The sequence below is a fragment of the Rhamphochromis longiceps genome, linkage group LG10 (assembly GCF_057381845.1).
Source record: "Rhamphochromis longiceps isolate RC_006_pf linkage group LG10, R_longiceps_female_GT1.1, whole genome shotgun sequence".
NCBI classification, from domain to species: Eukaryota; Metazoa; Chordata; class Actinopteri; order Cichliformes; family Cichlidae; genus Rhamphochromis; species Rhamphochromis longiceps.
This window is the reverse complement of record NC_140566.1, coordinates 25,169,742-25,190,427: the sequence shown is the minus strand read 5'-3', so window position 1 is coordinate 25,190,427 and position 20,686 is coordinate 25,169,742. Positions and strand designations below refer to the sequence as shown.

The window sequence follows — 20,686 nt, the reverse complement described above, 5'->3', positions numbered from 1 at the left end:
AGAGGAAAAGAGGAAGACCACAGAGGAGATTCATGGATGCAGAGAAGGAGGACATGCAGAAGGTGGATGTGAGAGAGAGAGGAAGATAACCTGCTTAGAGGGAGAGGCCAAAAGGAGAAGCAGCAGAAGAAGAAGTAGAGGAAGAAGAGTTTAACGTGGCTTGTAGTCTGAAGTGGTTTGAGTGGTCAGTACGATAAGAAAAATACTACATTAATGCCAGTCCAGTCCACATTTAGAGCAGAAATACAGATTCATTAATAATCATTAGCAACTAAACTTTTGATGATGTGTTTATCAATAATTGAGGGAACACATTAATTCTTATTATTAATCCGTTTATCTATTTTATTTCATGTGACTCAGGAGAGGAAAACAAATCTCTGCTGCTCACTGAAAAATATCAGCTCAATCTTGTGGCAGTTGTGGTGTGTTAGATGACACAATGGCAGGAAAATATATATAAATGACACTAGCGTACAGTAAAATTCAAAAAGAAACTTTCAATGAAGGTTGCAAGAACCTGGAAACTGCACATAAGTCCTACAAGTCAAAGGATGCAAGCTGAATGTAGTAAAGTCACCAAAAGGTTTCCTCTTCAGTAACATTCACTGTAGTCACTCTGAAATGTAGCACTCATTCAATCATGCTTCACTCATACTGAAAAATAAAAAACAAATAACTCAAATTCTTCTTCTTCTTCTTTTTTTTAATAATACTCGCTATTCTGGAGATTTGATAACCTGGTGGGTTTGTGAATGAAGATAAATAAAAATACATCCACACGTTTGGAAAGACTTTCATAAAACTTCCATAACAAGAAAAAGTCCCACATAGCAGCCTGCAGAAGCACACCATTAAGCACTTTCAAAACAAGACAAGTTCAGAGGAGTCGTCTCGCCGTGTGACTCATTCAGCTCAAACTGAAAAAGAAAAAGTAAAGACGAGCGCCGTAGTCTGAGCACGACTTCTCAGACGACCGTTTACTGTAACTGTACATAGATGTGGAATGTGTCTTCAAAACACGGAGCAGGAAACACGTCACGCAGGAAACGCTTCCTGGAACAGCCGGGCTGCGACTGAGTGTCTGTGCGTGTGTGTGCAGCTGTCTGGTAAGGTAAGTGCTTTCTGGATGAGGCCCAGAGAGAAAAGTGAGACAGAAAACAAATACTGGGATGGATCTAAAGAGGCGGAAGATGTATGAGTGAAGACTAGAGAACGATGCAGAAGGATAGGGGAAAAAAAGCAACACAGAGAAAATGAGAGATCAAAGATAGGAAAAGAGTTTTAAATCTGGAACATATGAGTAACTCAAGCACTGACTAAACACACTCACAGAGGCGGTGTGTGGATCAGTGATTACAGAGCGGGGCCCTGTATCTGTTTTATCATTCAGCGTGATGCTACTGAGAAAAATGCCCCGTGGGACACTACACACTAATTTGTATACACATGCATCCCAACAGAGAGCGGTCATCTGCATATGTTGTCTTCAGCTAGCTTGTGCTCACAGCCGATCAGTTCTGCCAGTCTAATTAAAAGGAATCCATTGACTAAAGCTGCTGCAGCTCTTTAACACACAGACATGTGTTCACAAAGAAGTGCTGAGTTATTGAAAGTTATTGGTCGGTGCAACCAATCAACACTGCACAGAAACATCAGCGATTAGTTCACATTGACTCTGTGCCTTTAGTTGCTATTATAATGCCCCCTCACACCAGCTAACAGGGCTGCGCCACTGCTCGAAATCAAGTCTGATCCCTTGCTCGTATTCAGCAGGACACAAAGCGCAGCAAGTCGCTTGCAGACAAACAGACACACGCATTCAAGTATGCTGCACAGAGACTCAATTAAGAGAATCTGCCTGCTGCAGCCACGCGATCATGTGTGTTGCCGTGCGTGAGCACTCAGCCCCGTGTTTGCCTGTCTGTCAGAAAGACGGGACAGGAATTCCTGCTATTTAAACCGGCCCTTCCCTTTCCGACTTCTCCCTGCAGAGAGAGGGCCGACGGCGATTGCATTGTAGAAAGCCTAGGTGCAAAAAAAGAAACCAATAAAAGGACAAAAACGGGAGTGAAATCATAGAAAGTAGCTGCAGGAGGTAAACTTACAAATGTGCCAGATAAACTGGAAGCACACACTTTGTTTTGACCTTTAGGTTCACTGGGGCTGTGAAACCTTGAAGCGGAGGCTGATGCGACGTACACAATGGGCGAGCATCATCATCATCATACAAAGTAGGAAACGGAAAAAAAAATAAGAACTCGAAGGTCAGTACTGGAGACATACTGACAGCAACCAAGAGGAGACAGCGAGTCAGAGAATAGGACGCGAGAGGAAAGAAAATGTTTGAGTGTGGGTGAAAGATTTAGACAAACAGGAGCGTACAGAGGAGAAGGAAAAAGGAGTTGAGGAAGAGTGAAGCCTTTGTTTTTCCTCCAGAATGTAGGTTGTGTTTTATTTTAGCGCTCGGCACCAATTTATTTCTACTGCCAGGACACTTTGATTCTGTTCCCCTGCTCTGGTGCGGAGCCTTTTAGACAAAATGAACTGTACAGAGGCTCAAATGTCCTCCAGTTCACACTGCCTACCTTTACACATTAAGATTAAGTTATAAACACTCAGATCTAGTGAGAGCTGATGAAAATCGAAAGTGTAGCTTGTGTTTAATTTCTAGGAAAGCATTAAAAAAAAGGGAAAAGCCCCCAGAAAACATACACAGTAAGGTTAGATGGGGGGCGGACGAGCAAGCAGGAAAGATGATGGAAGGGGAACCGGTAGGAAGAGAAGAGAGAAAGGAAAGGAAGGAAGGAAGGAAGGAGAGCTGGAAGGAGGAGGAGAAGAGATGAAGCAGAGAGAAATACGGCGCGAGAGTTCAACAAGGTTGTCATCTTAGTGCTGCTGATGTAATCCCTAGCAGCAACAACAGCCGCAGACAGTGCCCCACTGGTACACTGTGCTGCCCAGCATACTATACTCCGCATGTACGCGATCACGATGTCTGCCGACGTTTGAAAGCCAGTGGAAATAAATGCCTTGTACTTGTTGTGTCATGCTAAGAAAGCGGGCATGCAGCTCACAGAAAACCTGTGTATTCGTGTGTGCTCTGTGCATAACAATGAGTGCAGCGGGACTCCAGCAGCAGCAGGAGGGCCGGGGCACCATTCAGCTCCTTCAACACTTAGCTGAGTCAGATTTTGAGGACGTAAACAGAGGACTGCTGCACCCTGACGGCTATTTGTGTGAAAATATGTCACTCATTAACACTTAAATAACTTCACAAATTATGTTTACCATTTACCCCAGTTAGTCTTCTTCTCACTCCTTTGGTCCCTTGTAAAATCCCCACTTCTGACCTTGCTTTCCCTTCACCCCATCCTCCCACTTCCTTCACTCCCATGTGACCTTCCCACAACCTTACCTTTCTGCCTCAGCTCTCCATCCCCACAACTTACCGCTCCACCTTCAGCTGCAAACCCACTCATCTTTTCCATGAACTGTCAACCCCTGTTTCACATTCCTTGTTCCTTCTGTAACCCCTCTGCTTCATTTCAGCCGACTTCTCATGCATATATACAAGATCTCACAATATCTTTTTTTAGTCCCTGTTAACTTATCATTCCATTTGCTTTTCACCACTTCATGCTTGTCATCTTATGCCTACTTCTGTTTTCCCATTCTGCTCTATCCTACCTGCCCTCCCCTTTCCCCTCCCTCTTAGGTATTTTTAAAGGTTGCTGTTATGGCATCTCTGCCTTACAAAATGTGCGAGAGTGAGAAGACATTTGACAATCTACATCAAAATAAAGCTGTCACTCCTCTCGTCAGGAGGATTCTCTTTCCTTGGCTGCTGAATGCCAACAGGATTTTCGCTTGCCCTTTACAATCCTGTCCTGCCGATTATTTATTTGGATACTTTACTAAAAGGAAAAATTAGGAGCAAATGTAATGTGGCAATGATTTGAATTATTACAAATAATTTGGCATAAGAGAATGCAGGCATCGTGTATTTTTATGCCTTATTGATATGTAAATGGGGGGAAAAAATGTCAGCATATCAAGCTAAATAGTTTGCATTGCAAATATGCTCTAGATAAGAAATCCACGAAGGTGCCATAACGGACGTATGGACATTTAAATCCACAGATGTGAAGCAAAACTGAAAAGCCAGACACATCCCCGAAACATTATGAATTAAGCATACACATGGCACACGTGAGCTTTGCGAAACCACGCACGCAAGCACACTAATGACAACAAAAACCAAGCCAGGAATATTATCGGAAATTTAACAACTTCATCAGTGTGCAATGCCAAGCAAAACTCTGCTTGGTGAGCTAAAACCAGCCTGTTGGAAGTTAGAGAAATTTTCCCCAGCCAAGGAGAAAAATCACAGAAACTCCCAGGCCTGGTTAGCAGACCCGTCTAATCAAAAACAGCAACCAAACATGAGAAAGCATCTTTGTGTCGCCTCATCTTAGTGATTTTCCAATCTCAGGGGAAGGTGAAGGATGATGCAGAGCAATACTTCTCACATCCCCAGGTTGACACTGCTATGACAAAGCATGTGTATGAGTCACACCTAGTCACCGCGTGAGGAATGCAACCTTAGATTTAACCTGATTCTAAGCAGTGAGGTAACCTAAGTACTGCAGCTGCATGACAAGCACAAGCTCATCAAATTGAGTTAAAATGATACAGCTGAAGACGACATCACCGCGTTAAAGTCACTCCTAATGGACCATTAAACGGAAACTCTATAATATAATGAAAGTCTTAAATGGGTAATACAATACAAACAATTTAATCAAGCTTTTAAGCAATGGGAGGTGTGTTTGTAAGAGACAAAATTTGTTTTCCTTACAGCCAAATCACACAATCACCAATAAATAAAAAATAAGGCCCAGCAGTCAAAACTGCATCTGTAATTTTGTATAACACAAAATACTGATAGAGGTGTACGGTCCCAAGTGGTGCTTGTAGTCCACTCAACCAGTTAACAGTGTAAAAAGAGGAAATAAATAACATTCATTCATGTCTAGCTACACGTCACGCTCAGTGTGGGTTGCTGCAATTTAGGAACAAGACTGGTGCGATTTGCTCCTTCCTGTGTGCAGCGCCTTCCAGTAAAGGCAACCTGACAGTGGAACGTGACTACAATAGTCTTAAATACAACTTTAGGCTTCAGGAAGCTGAAGCTTTCAGTCTTCCCCCCCGTCTAGAGGAATTAACAGTAGTACATCAGTGCCCGATGTTTCTCGTTAGTAATGCAGTTTTGCATACTCGGCTCATTTTTAGTGTGAGATTAAAAACGAATGCTAACGTGTTTTGTAGAGTGGAGAGAAAAGGAAAAAAAGAAGAAAAAGCAGCAGACGTCAGACGTTTTGCCTCCAGGATGTTAAGTAACCACAGCCGTTGCAAGAGACGAGTGTTTCCGATCTGTTGTGTAGCGACACTCAGCAGCTGAGAGGATGCTGCTTCATGCTCCAAAAGCATGATCACAGTTCACACACATAGACAGTGACAAACGAGCCCCAAGACAAAATGTTCAAAACAAAGATTTTGAAAGCAAATTGAATGTGCCAAACACCTGCACGTGGCAACCTGCTTTTATTTTTTCTGAAAAATCACGAGTTAAACTGAGAAAGTGGCCCAACTGGTGAGGAGAAAAGAAAAAGAAGCATAACAACACTCTCCTGATTTTATTCTAGTGGTGAACTGTGCAGATGGCTGAACCTGCATCATGTTAAATTAATGATCCCGGGGTTCCATGGAGTAGCCTGGCTCTAAAAAGCCCATAGAGCAGGTTTCCCCCGCAAGGCAAATGAGGTGATGGGTTTATCTATCTATCCTGCCCGGCAGGAGAAAGGCAGTAACCCGGTGAAGCATCTGATGTCTAAATGAAGTGACTCTGTATCTGTGCAGCATGTGAATGTGTGTGTGTGTGTACACGTGTGTGTGTGGGGGGTGTGTGAATCTGAGTCATCAGTAAATCCCAGTGGTCTGTTATAGTAATAAGAGAGCGCAGGAGCTTCTGTCTAGCACCTCGCTGGCAGAGAGGAGTCAGGTTTCTGGCTCAATCGCAGCCGTATCAGTCATCACACAGAATAAAAGAAGTAACAGTGGGTAATAAAATAAACATCGATCTCACAGACATTTATCTTTCTCTGCCTCTGAAACTTTAAAATTTAAAGCCAGCAGACCAACTCATTGGTTTGATTTATAATAATTACTGTAATTATTGTGTTGCATTCTTCGTTTAGGAGAAATACCCCTTTTCGGGGTTTTTGTGAATCATCTTTTTGGGCTCGTCGTAATTCATAGCTCCAGGAACTTCATTCACTCCAACAGAAGCTATTAAGAGCGAGCAAGACACACCAGACACCAGCACAGAGCAGCGATAATGGATTACTGATGTTATTATGGTTCAATAAGGCCTCTAAACAACATCCTCTGATCCACTGCCAGAACCACAGCGCTGCTTTGAGCGTGTGTATGTGTGCATGTACAATATGCATTTACAGAAAGGGGTTTTATCCTCATGCTGTCACTATATCATCGCAAATGGGAAACCAGAAAAAAACAAAACAGAAAACAAACAAAAAGAAACAGAATCCCTGTCTCATATTTGTAAGCAGCCACCAACTAATCAAGTTAGAGTATACATCCATGTCTGTCACGGCTTGACCTTTGACCTTTTAGATAAATAGTGTCAGCATTTTATCAAGTTTCCCTGTGAGAACAGGCGTCGGCAAGCTTTTATCACATAAAAGAGCCACTTTTGAGCAGATTTTGACAAGAACACTAAAATACCAAAATAAAAATCCTAACAGACCAGCTGCGGATAAAGCATACCGACGAGCCTCGTCACAGCGTTGGCAGCGAAAGCAAAGAAAGCTGTCCACACATTTTTAAACTCTCTATTTACCTCTTCAAACCTCTTAGGATTTATTGGAGTTCAAAGTCAGCTGAATTCAGGACGAGCTATTTAAGTGAATACATCTGTGTTAGCTGCTGCTATTGAGGTTCAGAGAACTTAAAAGGCATCAAGTGACGGATGTGGGCTATGATGCAAATAATAAGTGTGAAAATATAAATATCAAAACCTTTTTTTGTTTTTGGTTTGTAAACTAAAGAGCTTTACAATTTCAGATTGTAGAGAATTACTTACGATGCTAATTACAAATGATCAATATCGACCTTTGTTTACGTCTTTGTTTATCTGTCAGTGCCACACAAAGTCACTGGAGATGGGCCAAAGAGGCGCGTGCATGTTCGAGACCCCTGTTACAGACACTTTTATGCTACCATGTGATTTGATTTGTGGCCACAAACGCGTTGACATGATCATCATTCAAACCAGTAAGGCTCAAATCCAAGTGGATGTTTGTGCCCTCGTAAAAGGAATCCCTGTTGTATCATATACATAACAATGGGAAAGACGTGAGGTCACAGTGACTCTGACCTTTGAGGACCAAAATGTAATGAGTTCATCTTTGAGTTCGGGTGAACATTTGCACAAAATCTGAAGATGTACCCTGAAGGTGTTGCTGAGATGATGTGTTCGCACAAACGGAGCGCACGGAAAGACAGATGGATGGACAGACGACGTGAAAACATTACTCCTCCGGCAACGGCCATCGCCGGCGCAGATGCATTAACATTACACTGCGTGCGTCTCACAGGAAAACCATGGATGATTTTTTCTTATTAGCCAAGCTGCTTTACAAAGGGAAAAGTGTCACCTTTAAATCCTGACCCAATGATCAATCAGCAAATCAATAAACCTTGTTCTCCACAGCAGCAGACACAGAACTTAAGCTAACGTGTCTGTTTCATCTGAAGCCAAGTAGAAAAGCCAGTAGTACTTCTAAAGCAACTCCTTTATGTCACAAATGACGACTGATTTGATTGGACTATCGGGGCATAATAAGCAGGGATTTTTATTATTATTTTGTGGGGTAATGTGTGGAAATTTCCAACTTGTGCCACCGACAGCCCTCATCGCACAAAACAAATCACAAGTTTCCACTTTCGAGGGACATGTGCCAATGATGTGACTTCCATCTGAGGGGGAATCTGAAACTTACACTATTACATTAAACCCATCTCTGCCTAGCAAGGCAATGTTGTTCCCGGCATGCATCTGTTAATTCCTCTGTCTGTTTATTCCTATCTGCCACCCACAGTGTCAGCAGACAGCGCAGTGTGCATGTGTGTGGCAGCCTCTAAATATGACGACGAAACCCCCCCACAGGACTGCCGGTTTCTAAACAGGTGCCTGAACCCAAAGTGACTCATATAAACAGCCATGCACGCTTAAGCACACTGAACACATACATGACAGAGACATGAACACAAAACGCCCAACACAGACAGACACACAGGCAGAAAAGTTTCATGTCTTGTATTTCATCCTACCTGGTTGTTGACATAATCCTGAGCGGTTGCATGAAAAGGGAAGAGAAACAAGAAATAGTCACAACAGCAAATTATGCAAACTACGTCTTGTCAAAGTGAAATTAGCACAACATAAGACATCATTGTATTCTTAATGAACAAAGGCAAGCGCACCACTGTGCAACACATGTCAAAGAACAACAATCCCTTGTGTCAGTTGAGTCTTTGCTGTCCAATATTGCTCCAATTCCATGCACTCCTAAAGTAATTCTCTATATTTCTCATTTGTTTTAGTCCTGCTTCTCTGGAGCAGCGCTGCGCTAGCACATCTGAGCAGATAGCCTTTACATAATAAAGGGCAGTCACAGAAAAGAATGTGGTGGGATTCGGCGACGCTGAAGGCTAGAAATGTAATTTTAAAAAGTGGAACAATCACCATGAGACCACAGAGGCAGGTAGGGTCGACAGAGGACGCTTTAAACTCTGCATTAAGCCCCGTCGCAATGCTCCGGGGAGCTTTGCACGAGCTGGGAAAAGTGTGCATATGACCTGAGTGTGGAAGTTCGTTTGTGTGTGCGCGCCTCTGTGACTGTGTGTGGCAAAGCGTGGCTTCTAGTGATTAGTTAAAACTGTAACTGACACACTTCTGGCCACAGTGATGCTATCGCAGAGAGAGAAGTTCCTACACGCTCAGCTTTAATACTTTTCCTACACAACTTTGGTTCAACAGACCTTCAGAGAAACGTTGTTTTTCCTAACAAAATTCAGCTTTTATGCACGTTAGACAGCAATGCCTCCGGCATTTGTTTTCTCTGTGGCATTGACAAATAAGTTAAATACCAGAACAATGCATGCAAACTGCGAAACAGTGTTTCCCCATACGCTTTACCATCCCCCTCTAGCTTTATGGTGCTTTTGTCATCTTATTCTTTAATTCATTAAACCAAAACTTTATTGAGAATGAACTGCTCTCTGCACACTGTGCACATCACAAGGATACTTTAAAACCGAAGCTAATGATTATAGTTGGGGTGTCAGCAAGCTTCAGAGAACCAAATGTGTGAAGATCTTTAAAGGACCCTGAAAAAACAGTAGTTGTTTAAACATATAAAACCCAACCAGCCTCAGTGTAAGCGATCTACTGGAAAGAGGCAAAGAGTACATTTTGATTGCCTTCCCACTTACACAGAAGCAACATGTCAATACTGTAAATGCTGAGGGTGGTTAGCATTAGCCTTTGCTGTTAGTAAAGCTTTTATTCTTACCGTGTTGTAGCTGGCGGGGTCTTGGCCGTCTGTGATCAGTTCCCGCTCTCCCCTGGGGTTGACCCTTCTGAAGCGCCGTCTGGACCGCCGTTGGGAACCCTCCCTCTGCAAGAAGCTGTCGTCCCCCTCGCTGCCGTTATCCACCTGCAATATACAGGGAACACTCTGCTCAGAGCAGAAACTTTGACGGGATTTGCCCCCACAACCTTCGGGTGTCTGGGGGTAGCTGGAAGATCGATCCTCAGCGTATGTGACCTGAGAGCACGGCTCAGAACAGCTACGTTTCAACAGTTCAGACTTCTGGATCTTAGGGAGTGTGTTCAGATTGTTATATTCCACATTCTGGCTGTCAGATTCGGATCTCTGCTTCTTATAACCCAAACTTTGGGTCTTAGATTCTGTGACGCTCTCCAAATCTGAGTTGTTATCCTTGAATGCGTTCCCTTTCTCCCCCCGTGGCTCTGCTTCGGGTCCTAGGGCTTCTGGGATCTGGTCCTGCTCTTCTGCTGGCTCCTGGTTGAACATCCAGTTCTTCCAGAGCGCAGAGAGCCGGTGCCAGCGGAGCACACTCATCTGGACTCAAGAAGGGGACCAGAACAACACATAAAAGCAGGAAATACCACAAGGGGGAGAAGGGAAGAACAAGAAGAAGAAAAACAGCGGGGAAACCCTTTTATACAAAAGATGAATAGAAGTGCAGCGTCCAAAATTTAAGACAAGGTCCAAAATCCTGGGGGATCCCACGACATTTCATCCTCTGGGTCACTCCTCCAGAATAAGAGAGAAAACAAGGCAAGTAAATTAAATGAAGAAACAAACAAATCGACGACGAGGGCAGAAGAACGAGTGCCGCATCTCCTCCTTTCTCAAACTTGGCGAGAGTAGTCCTCCTCGAGACAGAGTTCATCTGCTCGACATGTTGCATACTGACAGGCTTGCTCACATGGTCGCTCGCTCGCTCTCTGACTCTGTATGACACGCGCACAAAGCACACACTGAGCCACCAGTTTCCTCCAGGAAACCGTAAATACACAAATATCCTCATCAGGCAGGAAGAAAAAAAAAAAAAGAAAAACAGCAGAGCACACAGATTCCGGCCATACAATTCATTCCCTTTTTGTGCGAGTCTGTTGTAGGAGGAATTTGTTTTCTTTCTTCGTTGCATAATGCTAAGTGAAGTCAACAATCTTATTATCCCAGCAATGAACGGACTTTTTCAATAAATAAACGATGTAACCCAGCTCCTCTGCCTTCATTTTCTTTCCCAAGGCTCTTGGATTTGTTTTCAACTTAGCTTTTTAAACTTTTTTTTTTAAATTATCTTGTATTTCAGTATCAGTGTGCTAGTTTCTCTGAGTCTCACACTCTCTGGTTATATAACAATGTCTAAGTCATGGCAGTTCATGAATCAGAGAAAATTATAGTGTTTTCGATTTTTTTCCTTGTCAAAATTTGTGTTCATGTGTGGTCCTGCCACGCTAATATTAGCCTGAAGTCAGGAAAGATCACTTCCCGCACCTAAAGATTTAAGATTTAAGTTTTAGCACCCCCTAAAGTGGGCAGCCAGAAGCAAAAGAGACTCAACAGTAGCTTTGTTTACTATGTTTTCATGCACTCAAGCATAAAAAACATTTGTCAGAGCATGCTGGCAAATACAGCAACATCAATCCATTGCCTTTACTGTGCATGGATAGAGTGCTCAGACCAACAGTCCCCAAACAAAGTCCTAATTCCTGGCTTTAGGTTTTGTTGTGACTTTGTCATCCTGCTACCACCATTTTTTTCCCCACTTTATCCTGACTAAATATTATGACACTTTTAAACATGTGTAATGTTTCTTTATCAATAAAAATGGTAAAAGTGTAAGGTGACGTTTTAACGTGTTTAAGTGTGACCTTCTTTCCATCCATCATTTTGCCAAAGACTTTTTTACAGCCTTGTACAGTATATATGAAAAAAAGATCAAACTGTTTGGGAAGATCCTATAGGAAATGTTTTCTTCAGCCTTTCATCTCGCAATAATGTGTTTACTATCAGAGATTTCACCATAGCGTATGTACACCACAAATGGCGTCTTTGTATGTGACCACTGTGTGTGTCTTTTTCCCTCTTCAGGTCAGTCATGTGTCAGTCACTGTTCTTAATACAGACCCATGATCAGCCGCAAAGAGTGGTGGGGATGACTACAGCTTCTGTGCTGAGAAAAGTAGAAGAGAGTTAAAGAACAGCCTTAAGTGACTGCCGTTTGTGCCTTCATGTAGTCGCATAGAATAAAATCTATGAAGGTAAAACAATAAGAAAAAACAACTAATATAGAAAGAAAGTGAAGCTTGACCCAAAGATTTTCTGTCAGTAGAAAAGAGACTCAACAGCTGCTCTGGGTTGTAACACACAGAAGAAAAACCTTGTCTCAGGGAGTTCTGCTCTAATATACCGAGTAAAAACTGGGTTGTGGGTAGTTTAGCTGTCATGGTCTCTAAAACAACTGCGTGAAGGATAGTTCAGCAATAAAATACCAAATAACGGTTGTAAAAGGAGCCTGGATTGGTATCAATGTGCCCCTTCTCACGGTGAAAAATGTCATCTCGCCTCATTTTAACGAGGCTCATGAGACAGACAGCCTGAAGGTTACACACAAAAAATTCTGGAGGGGAAGGTTACACTTTCACATTCATCCTGTGAGCCTGTAATACACATGGCTCTCTGTCTCCTCGACTGATTATAACCCATTCTGTCCCATGACCACCAGTTATGTTTCTGACCGACACTCACTTCTATATTAAGTTTCCCGCTTCCTCTAAACATTTTAATATGCCTGTGTGACTAACTTCACGTCGACTCATCTCCCGGTTTACATTCCACTCCGTCTATCTGATCATTTGCCTGGCAGCATGCATCATCGGCTATTTTTTTTCTCCACTTTTTCATTCCTTACTCTCTTTTTCCCGCTGCGTGCTTCTTTTTAATTTCATCTATTCCCCCAACCAGACACGAACACACACACAAACAACCCCACCCTGTCAGTCTTTGAATGTCAGTCCCTGTCATCCTGTGACCAGAGTCATGACGAAAGCTACAGATAATATTCCCTCTACTATTCCCATGGTCCTAATTAGCCGATTGGCTGCAATGCAGTGTGACTGGACCGCAGTCCCTCTGCCCTTTGTGTATTTACCCATGTGTGCATAAAAGTGTGTGTTTCGATTAGCATTTCTTGGTATTTTCAATACAAAAAAGTGGTTATTCAATAATTCTTTAGTTTTAACTTACTGGGGTCCTTTTGAACAATGCTTTCCAGATAGTATTTATCAACCACTCTAAGATGGTCTTGTTTTTTTATTGCTCTTTGAATTGGCATACAGACATACGTTATTTCTTGGGCCACCAATAAATTAAACCTATAGAAGCTCTTTAGCGTTGGAAACCCATGTCACGAAGCTCACAGCACACAGTTTCTTGTGCTGATGTTAATGTCAGAGGAAGGTTGGAACTCTACAGTTATCAAGTGAAATGACCCCACTCTGTGACTTCATGTGGTCTGACACTTCATGGCTGAGTTCCTGTGGTTCCTAAAAGCTTCCACTTACAGTTTATCATGGAATATCTAGGAGAGAAGGAATCTGGCATGCTATTAAAGTACCAAGCTGGAATTCAGCGAGCTCATCGATTCACAAATGTTTGTAAAGGCAGACTGCGTGGCTATGCGCTTGACTAAACAAACCTAAATTCAAAGGTTAAGAAGTAAGGCCAGATTCTTTTGTCTATATAGCACACCATAGTTTCCATATTATCATTCAGCCTTGCTTCAGAGTTTCTTTTCCAAGGCAGTGCTGTTTGTAACTTAAAAACAGTCATATACAAAGAAGCAAGAAAACTTGTGTCCTTTCTAAGGTTCTGATAAGCTGGTTCATTTGGTCTCTTTCTAACCCTCACCCACCTCTCTTCACTCACTGTGTGTGACACACACAGTGAACTGTTTAATTCAGTGATTTAATTCAAAGGCCAGTTTAATTCAAACCAATTTTATTCCCTCAGCCACACACTCTTCTTTTCACAATTAAATTGAATTTAAATGTATCTCTCGTGCCCCGGGCAAATGAGTGGACTAAATTCACAGGCTCTTCTTCCCAATGCCGCACTTCATATTCACAAACTATCACACAATCATACCTGGAAGACTGTCAGTATCGCTGCTCTCTGTTACCATAGCAATCGCCTCTGAATGGGCCCATGGGTGTAGTTCAAGATTAGGCGCCTTGCTGAAAGAGCACCTTACTATTGTCATCTTTTTTTTCCACTGCAGAACATTTCCAGGAAAGTTCTGATGTCCCTGAGACTATTGGGGCAGGGTTTCCAAAAGCCACAAAGAACATGTGAGTGCTGAAAGCTTTTTTTTGTCATATGATAACACCCTTCCCACCAATCTTAAAAGAGCCGAGGAGATAAGGAGAGCCACTGGGTGAAGCCGAGAAAGGGCAACAATGGGGGGAAGAAGAAAAAAAACACAGTGGCCCAAGTTGCTACTTTGTTACTCTTGCATAATTGTCCTGTTCTTTATCTCTGCAAAACACAACAGGTACTTTAACTTCTATATTGTAGTTGCTGAAGGGCTAGTTAGCTAAACTACAGGCTGGCTAAAGCTTTGTTTTGCACCATTATTTAATTTACAACATCCACCAGTTTTTACATGTTCCTTCTTTAGAAACACCACACACAATCAAAGCATAGATGTGCGTTAGCATTAGCTTAACTGGCTTGATAATCATTTGCTACTTACTTAAATCAACTGATTTCTAGTCTGAAATAATCCAGTGTGTTCTCTGCACATCCACCACTGTATGGTTTGGATCAAACACCAAAAAGGACAAGAACAGACTAAAATGGACAGACTGCAAAAGAACAAGAGTGCTCAATTGCCCTCTATTCAGTAACTGTAAATCAGGAAATAGACAGGTATCATAACTGCTGACCCATCGCACCCTGGAGACAACCTGTTCCAACTCTGCTACAGAGCACTGTGCACCAAAACAACCAGATTATCTGGGGGTTATCTGGGGTTAAATTTATTTAGTTTATTTCTTTATTTCCTATTCAATAGCATCAGTGGAACTGGTGTTACCTGTCCTCTTTTTGTATAAAACTTTGCAGCTTATCTCATCCCATCGTATCCTTCTAGTCCCTCAGACAAAGCTCAGGCAAAAGAGGAAAATGAGAGCAGGAAGAACTATTAGGTAGGAAGAGGACAGAAATTTGTACGCGACCTTGTGGAGGCAAACAAAAACAACATTCTTATATACTAAATGTTATGGCAAACTTGACCTGAATGAAGTCTTTGTGATATTGAAAGACACTAAATTAAAACCACAGACAGGTGAAGTAAACAGCATGGATCCTGGTGTTACCATGCGATAGAGTGCTGGGTAAACCAAAATTAACTGGACAAACTTACATCGTTTTAAATATAAGAAATCTTTTTAACACAGCCTCGGATACTTGAGTATCTCTTTGTCTTGACAATCTCTTGGGTTGCTTTTGCAGGATGCTTGTCTCAGTATCGATTTGCACTGTTAAGCGCTGTCCAATCCGTTTTGAAGCCGAGTCTGAACAGAGAGCGTATAACCTTCTAGATGTAATATCAATTAAAAATATGGTCCTTTATAATACTGAAGATGTAGATAATGCTTATGCTATAAGAAAATGCAGAGACCAGAGAAGAAAGAACAGAAATGGGCAAAAAGAAGATGAAAAGGGTGATCAGGACAATGACAATGGAGGGAGGGGGAAAAGGTACTGCAGACATCAAATAAAGATAGAAAAATAGAAATATTATCAAAGCCCAGAGATGGGAGAGTGCATGGGAGGATAAAAGGGCTTGGGAGAGGGACAAAAGACAGACCGAGTCTAAAACAGAGAGGGAGAACAAGAGACGGTGTCTCTACTCACCACAATCATTTCTGATGGCTCCAAAGTGATGCATTCACAGCCTCGTCTACCTCCCAGCTGCTTGCCAAAACTGTGGAGAAAGGGCAGCGACACACAAAAAGTGAGTGTTAAAACAGAAATAAACACACTGCAGAGATGACACGAATATCATGAGAGACAGTAGAAACAGACGCAGTCGATCATATCTGCCCGACCACAGACACAGTACCGGGAATACAGGCCGATGAATTTACAACAGCAATTTTGTGCTAGACTCGGTTTGTGGTTAAGCTTTGCTCTGACCTTAGATCAATCTAATACAACTTTTATACACAAATAAAATTGCACACGTCACAGAAACAAGCAGGCAGAAGAATGTGCAGTGACAATGTGTGCACCTCACACATACTTCAAACCAGATAAACTCAAGTGTGCCAGAAATAGCTGTGGCCAACATGAGATGTAAAAGGAAATAGTGTGAGAGATCGAATGTCAAATTATAGCTTAAGGCAGTGACCAGTTTTACAGTTTTCACATGTTTAAAGAAAAAGCAAATTTTCTTTGTTGCAAAAGATGATTATATATATATATATATATATATATATATATATATATATATATATATATATATATATATAATAATTTCACCATTTTATTGATATCTGATTAATCCCTTCCCAATCCATGTGTGAATATTCTTTATACATAATTTTGAAGCATTTTTCTCAGTTAGTATCAGCTCTGGACATTAAATAAAAACAACTTCCAATGCAGTTTTGAAGGGCAGTCACAGCTTTGTGTAATTTTATGTGTAATGACAGTTTCTCAGTAGACGCTAGCTGGCAACGCCACTGATGGGGCGCCTTTGGTGACACTCTTTTGCATCTCACTTCGCTGCGTGTGGTAGAAGAGCTAAAATTAGTTATAATGACAGCATAATAATAGAAAACATTAAGCTCTACCCCAGTGGGTTTTTGTCAGCAGCTACGCAAGCTTTGAAAAACAGATTTCCAGTTTGATCCATCCATTTTATCTGGGTTTGGTCTGTGTGTGCAGCAGAGAGACATAATCTCTCAAGCATGTCCCGTATCTGCCCTGAGGTTTCTCCCCAGGTGGACATCACATCCACCGCTTATACAACCACACCTCGTGTTTATAGGTGGGTGTAGGAACGTACATTGACCAGTAAATCTTCAGCGTCACAACAGATGCGGCACCAACCAGTCTGTCTGTCAATCTCCTACTCCGTTCTCCCCCAACTCTTTAATAAGACCCTGAGATACTCAAAGTCCTTGACTTGAAGAAGTAACAGCTTCCCAATCTGGCATGCCACTAGGTCTTTCAACTGCAGTTAGAAGGAAAATGTAAAAGCTAGTCTCACTACTCTGTGAGATGGGTTTTAGCAGTTCAGTTGTGTCAGTGGTTTGTGGCAAAAGTTCAACCGCTGATAGAAAAGAGAAAGTTGCTAAATAAGCATTTGTGTTATACATTTAAAGGTACAGAGAGACTAAAAAGAAATAAATAAGACTCTGTTTACGCTTCTTAGAAAAGTACCAGCACATCGTGCATTGATGGTATTTTTTCTGTTATATCAGGCCAAATTTGTCCCAGGCCACATTGCAGAGTGGTTACACCGATCAAATTACTTCGGATCTTGGTGGTTGTTTACACTTGTACTGAGTGATCTGACCACACAGGACAAGTGTAAACACAGTGTATGTTAATGAAAAAGCATACAGACTGCTTACATCTCTTATAATGGACGCAGAACTTTTGTGCTTCTCTGTCAATTAGGAAAAAAAAAAAAAGAGCTAAATGCAGAAGATCAATCTGCATCAGGCCAACCACACCGTTATAAGTAAACAGCTTTTGCACAGTGTGAGTCTCTCTGCAGTCAGCTGGGTCATTTTGTCCACTGACAAGCAGGAGTGGAGCAGCTGATGCTGTGGCGAGACCACGTGGGTGAGTTTGGCCTTTTCTTCTCCATGGAGATGACTAAGGATATGTTTGGTACAATGAAACCTTTGTTACAAATAAACTCTACTTGACTTTGATGTTATAACATTGTAACATGTCAACCGCCATTTACATTCTACGTGCAGCTGATGCATCTTCTTGCTGACGTCTAGACTGAATTGATGATTAAATGGATTCATCATTATGATCACATGGATGCTGAAAGCTTCCTGTTGGCACATATGCTCTGTAAGTGTGTGAGTAGTGTGTGAGCTTAATCCTGAGAACACGCTGCACTGAAAACACGTCTTCATGCTAAAAGTGGTGCCTCAGCATTGTTTGAGGATCGGGGGGAAGAGGCTGGTTTTAATCATGGAAGCGTGCTGAGCTGGGAGAGAACAAACTTTCACTCTTCTCCGATTTCATTCTCACACTGTCACACGGTGGCGCCCATCTGGTTTGCAGCTTTTTGCTTTCCTCGCTCATATCCTTCTTGTTTCCTTAATACATCTCTCTTTGTGCTTCACCTCCACCCCCTTTCCCTTCTGATCATCTTCACCCTTCCAATGACTCCGTGTTTTCTTTTTTCCTGCATCCATATTATACCACTTGTAAATAATTCCCTTTAACTTCATATTGCTCTTCCTGTTTTTATTCATTTGCTTCCTTTCCAAAGGCAAATCCATCTTTTCCGTCTCTCTCTTTTCTATATATTTTTTTGCTTTTGCCGTTTTCCTCCCTTCTCTCCTCATCTCATTCTGTATTCCCTTTCATCATTTCCTTCACTCCTTTTACTGCTGGTCTTTGCTTCCTCTAAGTCAAAAAAAAAGAAAAAAGAAAACTTTCATCTAGTCACATCTTAAATAACAGCTTCTTACTGACACAAACAACACTCTGAATTTAGGCCTCACATAAAAGTCTGTCTTTGTAATGCGTTCTAATGATAGAAACTTTTTTTTAAATCACGCTTTTCTTCTAATAAACAGATTTTTCCAGGATATATTAGTGGAAGCCAAACCTTTAGTGCCTAACACTGAGGGAGGAAACAAACCTACAGCCACAAAAGATGAAGGAAGCCGCCACTTCCATGGAAACCTCTCTCTTAGCAGCTGAAAAAGGCCAAAATAGTGGTGTGTGGATTTATTTGGCACGTACCTGTCGCATACACTCAGGCCACTTTTTTCTTTTGGTAGCACAATTAAAGCACAAAAGCATTACATTAGGTTTTCTATAGAAAACTAAATTATTCACTAAGCCTAGAAAATATGAGGCACTTCTTGTTTTCATAAAGTGCTCTGTTCAGGTGAGTCTGGGGACAGTAAAACCCATTATCAGTTCTATTGATTTTCTCATTTTAATACCATTTATATAGTGCTGACAGTTGGAGAAGGGCTTTAAAGTTCAAAGCATGCCTTGAAAAGGTGCACATTGCATCTTTGTTTACTGGATTTGGATCAATTAATAATAGAAAACTTTCTTGTTCATCTCTCGTGATTTTGAGCCGTTTCGTGCCTCCCCACAGGTAAGAGGCACAAATCTGCTGCAGAAAGCATTTCTGCAGCTGCAGAGGGTTTGCCCTCATCCATCAATGCCACGCAACACATGGGCCTGACCACTGGGTCCAGTTTACATTCCCCAAATTGTTTCACACCACAGACTGTTCTTTTTTTCACATCTGCAAGTCTGTATTGTTTCTTTAGATGTTCTGATCTGATTTTATTAGAAAAACAAAAACCGACAACGCACAAGGGAATAAGCAAACAAACACAAATGATCAAAATCACTGTCTATCCATAGAGTGGCTCCCAGCAGAGTATAAACTCAATTGTTCCCAATGAGGAATGCAGTCAGCTGGGCAGGGAGTTTGTTCAGAGCCCTTAGCCTGGAGGTCAGTCTGACTCTGACAGGATCTCTCCGCACTCCACTGAGGCGAGACGCCTGGTCCCTGTCAGCGCTACACAAAGCCTGCCAAGCCTGTCTCCTCACTGTGTGTGGGCGGGTGCGCGCAGGGCAGAGAGACAGGTTGTCCAGAGAAATACAGGAGAGCTGCAGTTTGATGCTAAAGGAGAAAAGATTTCAGCCCTTCACATCCACAGCATTATACTGTATGTGCTTTATGTGTTTGTGTTTGCTTGCTCAATATTTTTTCTTCGGTTTTGACCTTACTGCATTTCCACAAAGAGCACAAGAGCCAAACAAACTTGAGTCAACTGTAAGCGAGTTACCGAGGTTATGTGTGGGCGCACATATTTGTACCCACCAAATGATGCTGCTGCCCTGACTGAACTGAAATGTGATAACGCTCTGTTGTTATTTGGTGTGAATCTGTGCCTCACACAGGAAATTAGACAGCCTTCTAAAACCACACTATGGCCAAACATTAGCCTTCAGTCTTACAAGGTAAAAGCCCAAAACATGCTGACAAACACTGCTGCGCCAAACATTTATCCACACAATGCTAGTGTGTGTGGGGCTGCGGTAGTTAAGGTCTCGCTGCACTCTAATTCTTGGGTAGTTACTCTTATGTCTGTATGAATAGAAGCTGATGGTTTGCACTGAAGACGCTGAACTGTGGTGAAACCTGAACAAGTGCAAACCAAAGGAGAAAGGGAGAAGATTCGCCTCCAAAATAAAAACTGTCTTACCGCTACAACCAATACATTTCAAAGGGTGCAACTTTTACTTTGAAAGCGAATAGTTTGAGTCTGCTTTAAGTCTCACTTTTCATTGTTCTCCTCAGCAAGCAGTTGGTGAGTGTTTGCAAACAAGTTGGCATCTAAAATAAACTATGGGAGATCACGGCAACCTGCTAGCAACCAAAGCAAATTTAGACTGAGGTCTAAACTAAACAACTAGTTTTTAACAAGTGAAAATTTCTTGGCTATTATGGCTTAAGTAATGCAGCGGTTATAAGAAAACGTGTACAGCACTGTCCAAGTAGAGGAAGTGCAAGATGATTCCAAATTCCCAAATATAACCTTTTAGATGCATTAAAAACGACATTTTTATGCATTTATTTCATTTTTATGAAATTTATGTAAATTTCTTGTAACAATAATAATCTCTATATTAACAAAAATAGAATTGTGGTGTAGCCTATTGATTTTAGAGGTGTGAACAGATGGATCTCATTCAGATCTCCATAA

The 20,686-nt window shown here is 41.8% G+C and overlaps 1 protein-coding gene across 4 annotated transcripts in view; it reads right to left on the bottom strand.

The window, feature by feature from the left end:
* rapgef6 (Rap guanine nucleotide exchange factor (GEF) 6) overlaps positions 1 to 20,686 on the bottom strand; it is a 142,908-nt gene that overhangs the window by 71,237 nt on the left and 50,985 nt on the right. For 2 of the 4 annotated variants that reach the window (XM_085421096.1, XM_085421097.1), the window contains 3 exons: positions 15,606 to 15,675; positions 9,663 to 9,806; positions 8,419 to 8,436 (listed from right to left, as the gene is read on the bottom strand). In XM_085421096.1, the coding sequence (XP_085277222.1) occupies positions 8,419 to 8,436; positions 9,663 to 9,806; positions 15,606 to 15,675 (232 nt within the window). Of the gene's footprint in view, positions 1 to 8,418; positions 8,437 to 9,662; positions 10,581 to 15,605; positions 15,676 to 20,686 lie in introns of those variants that run through there. The other 2 variants (XM_085421095.1, XM_085421094.1) reach the window with 2 other exon arrangements.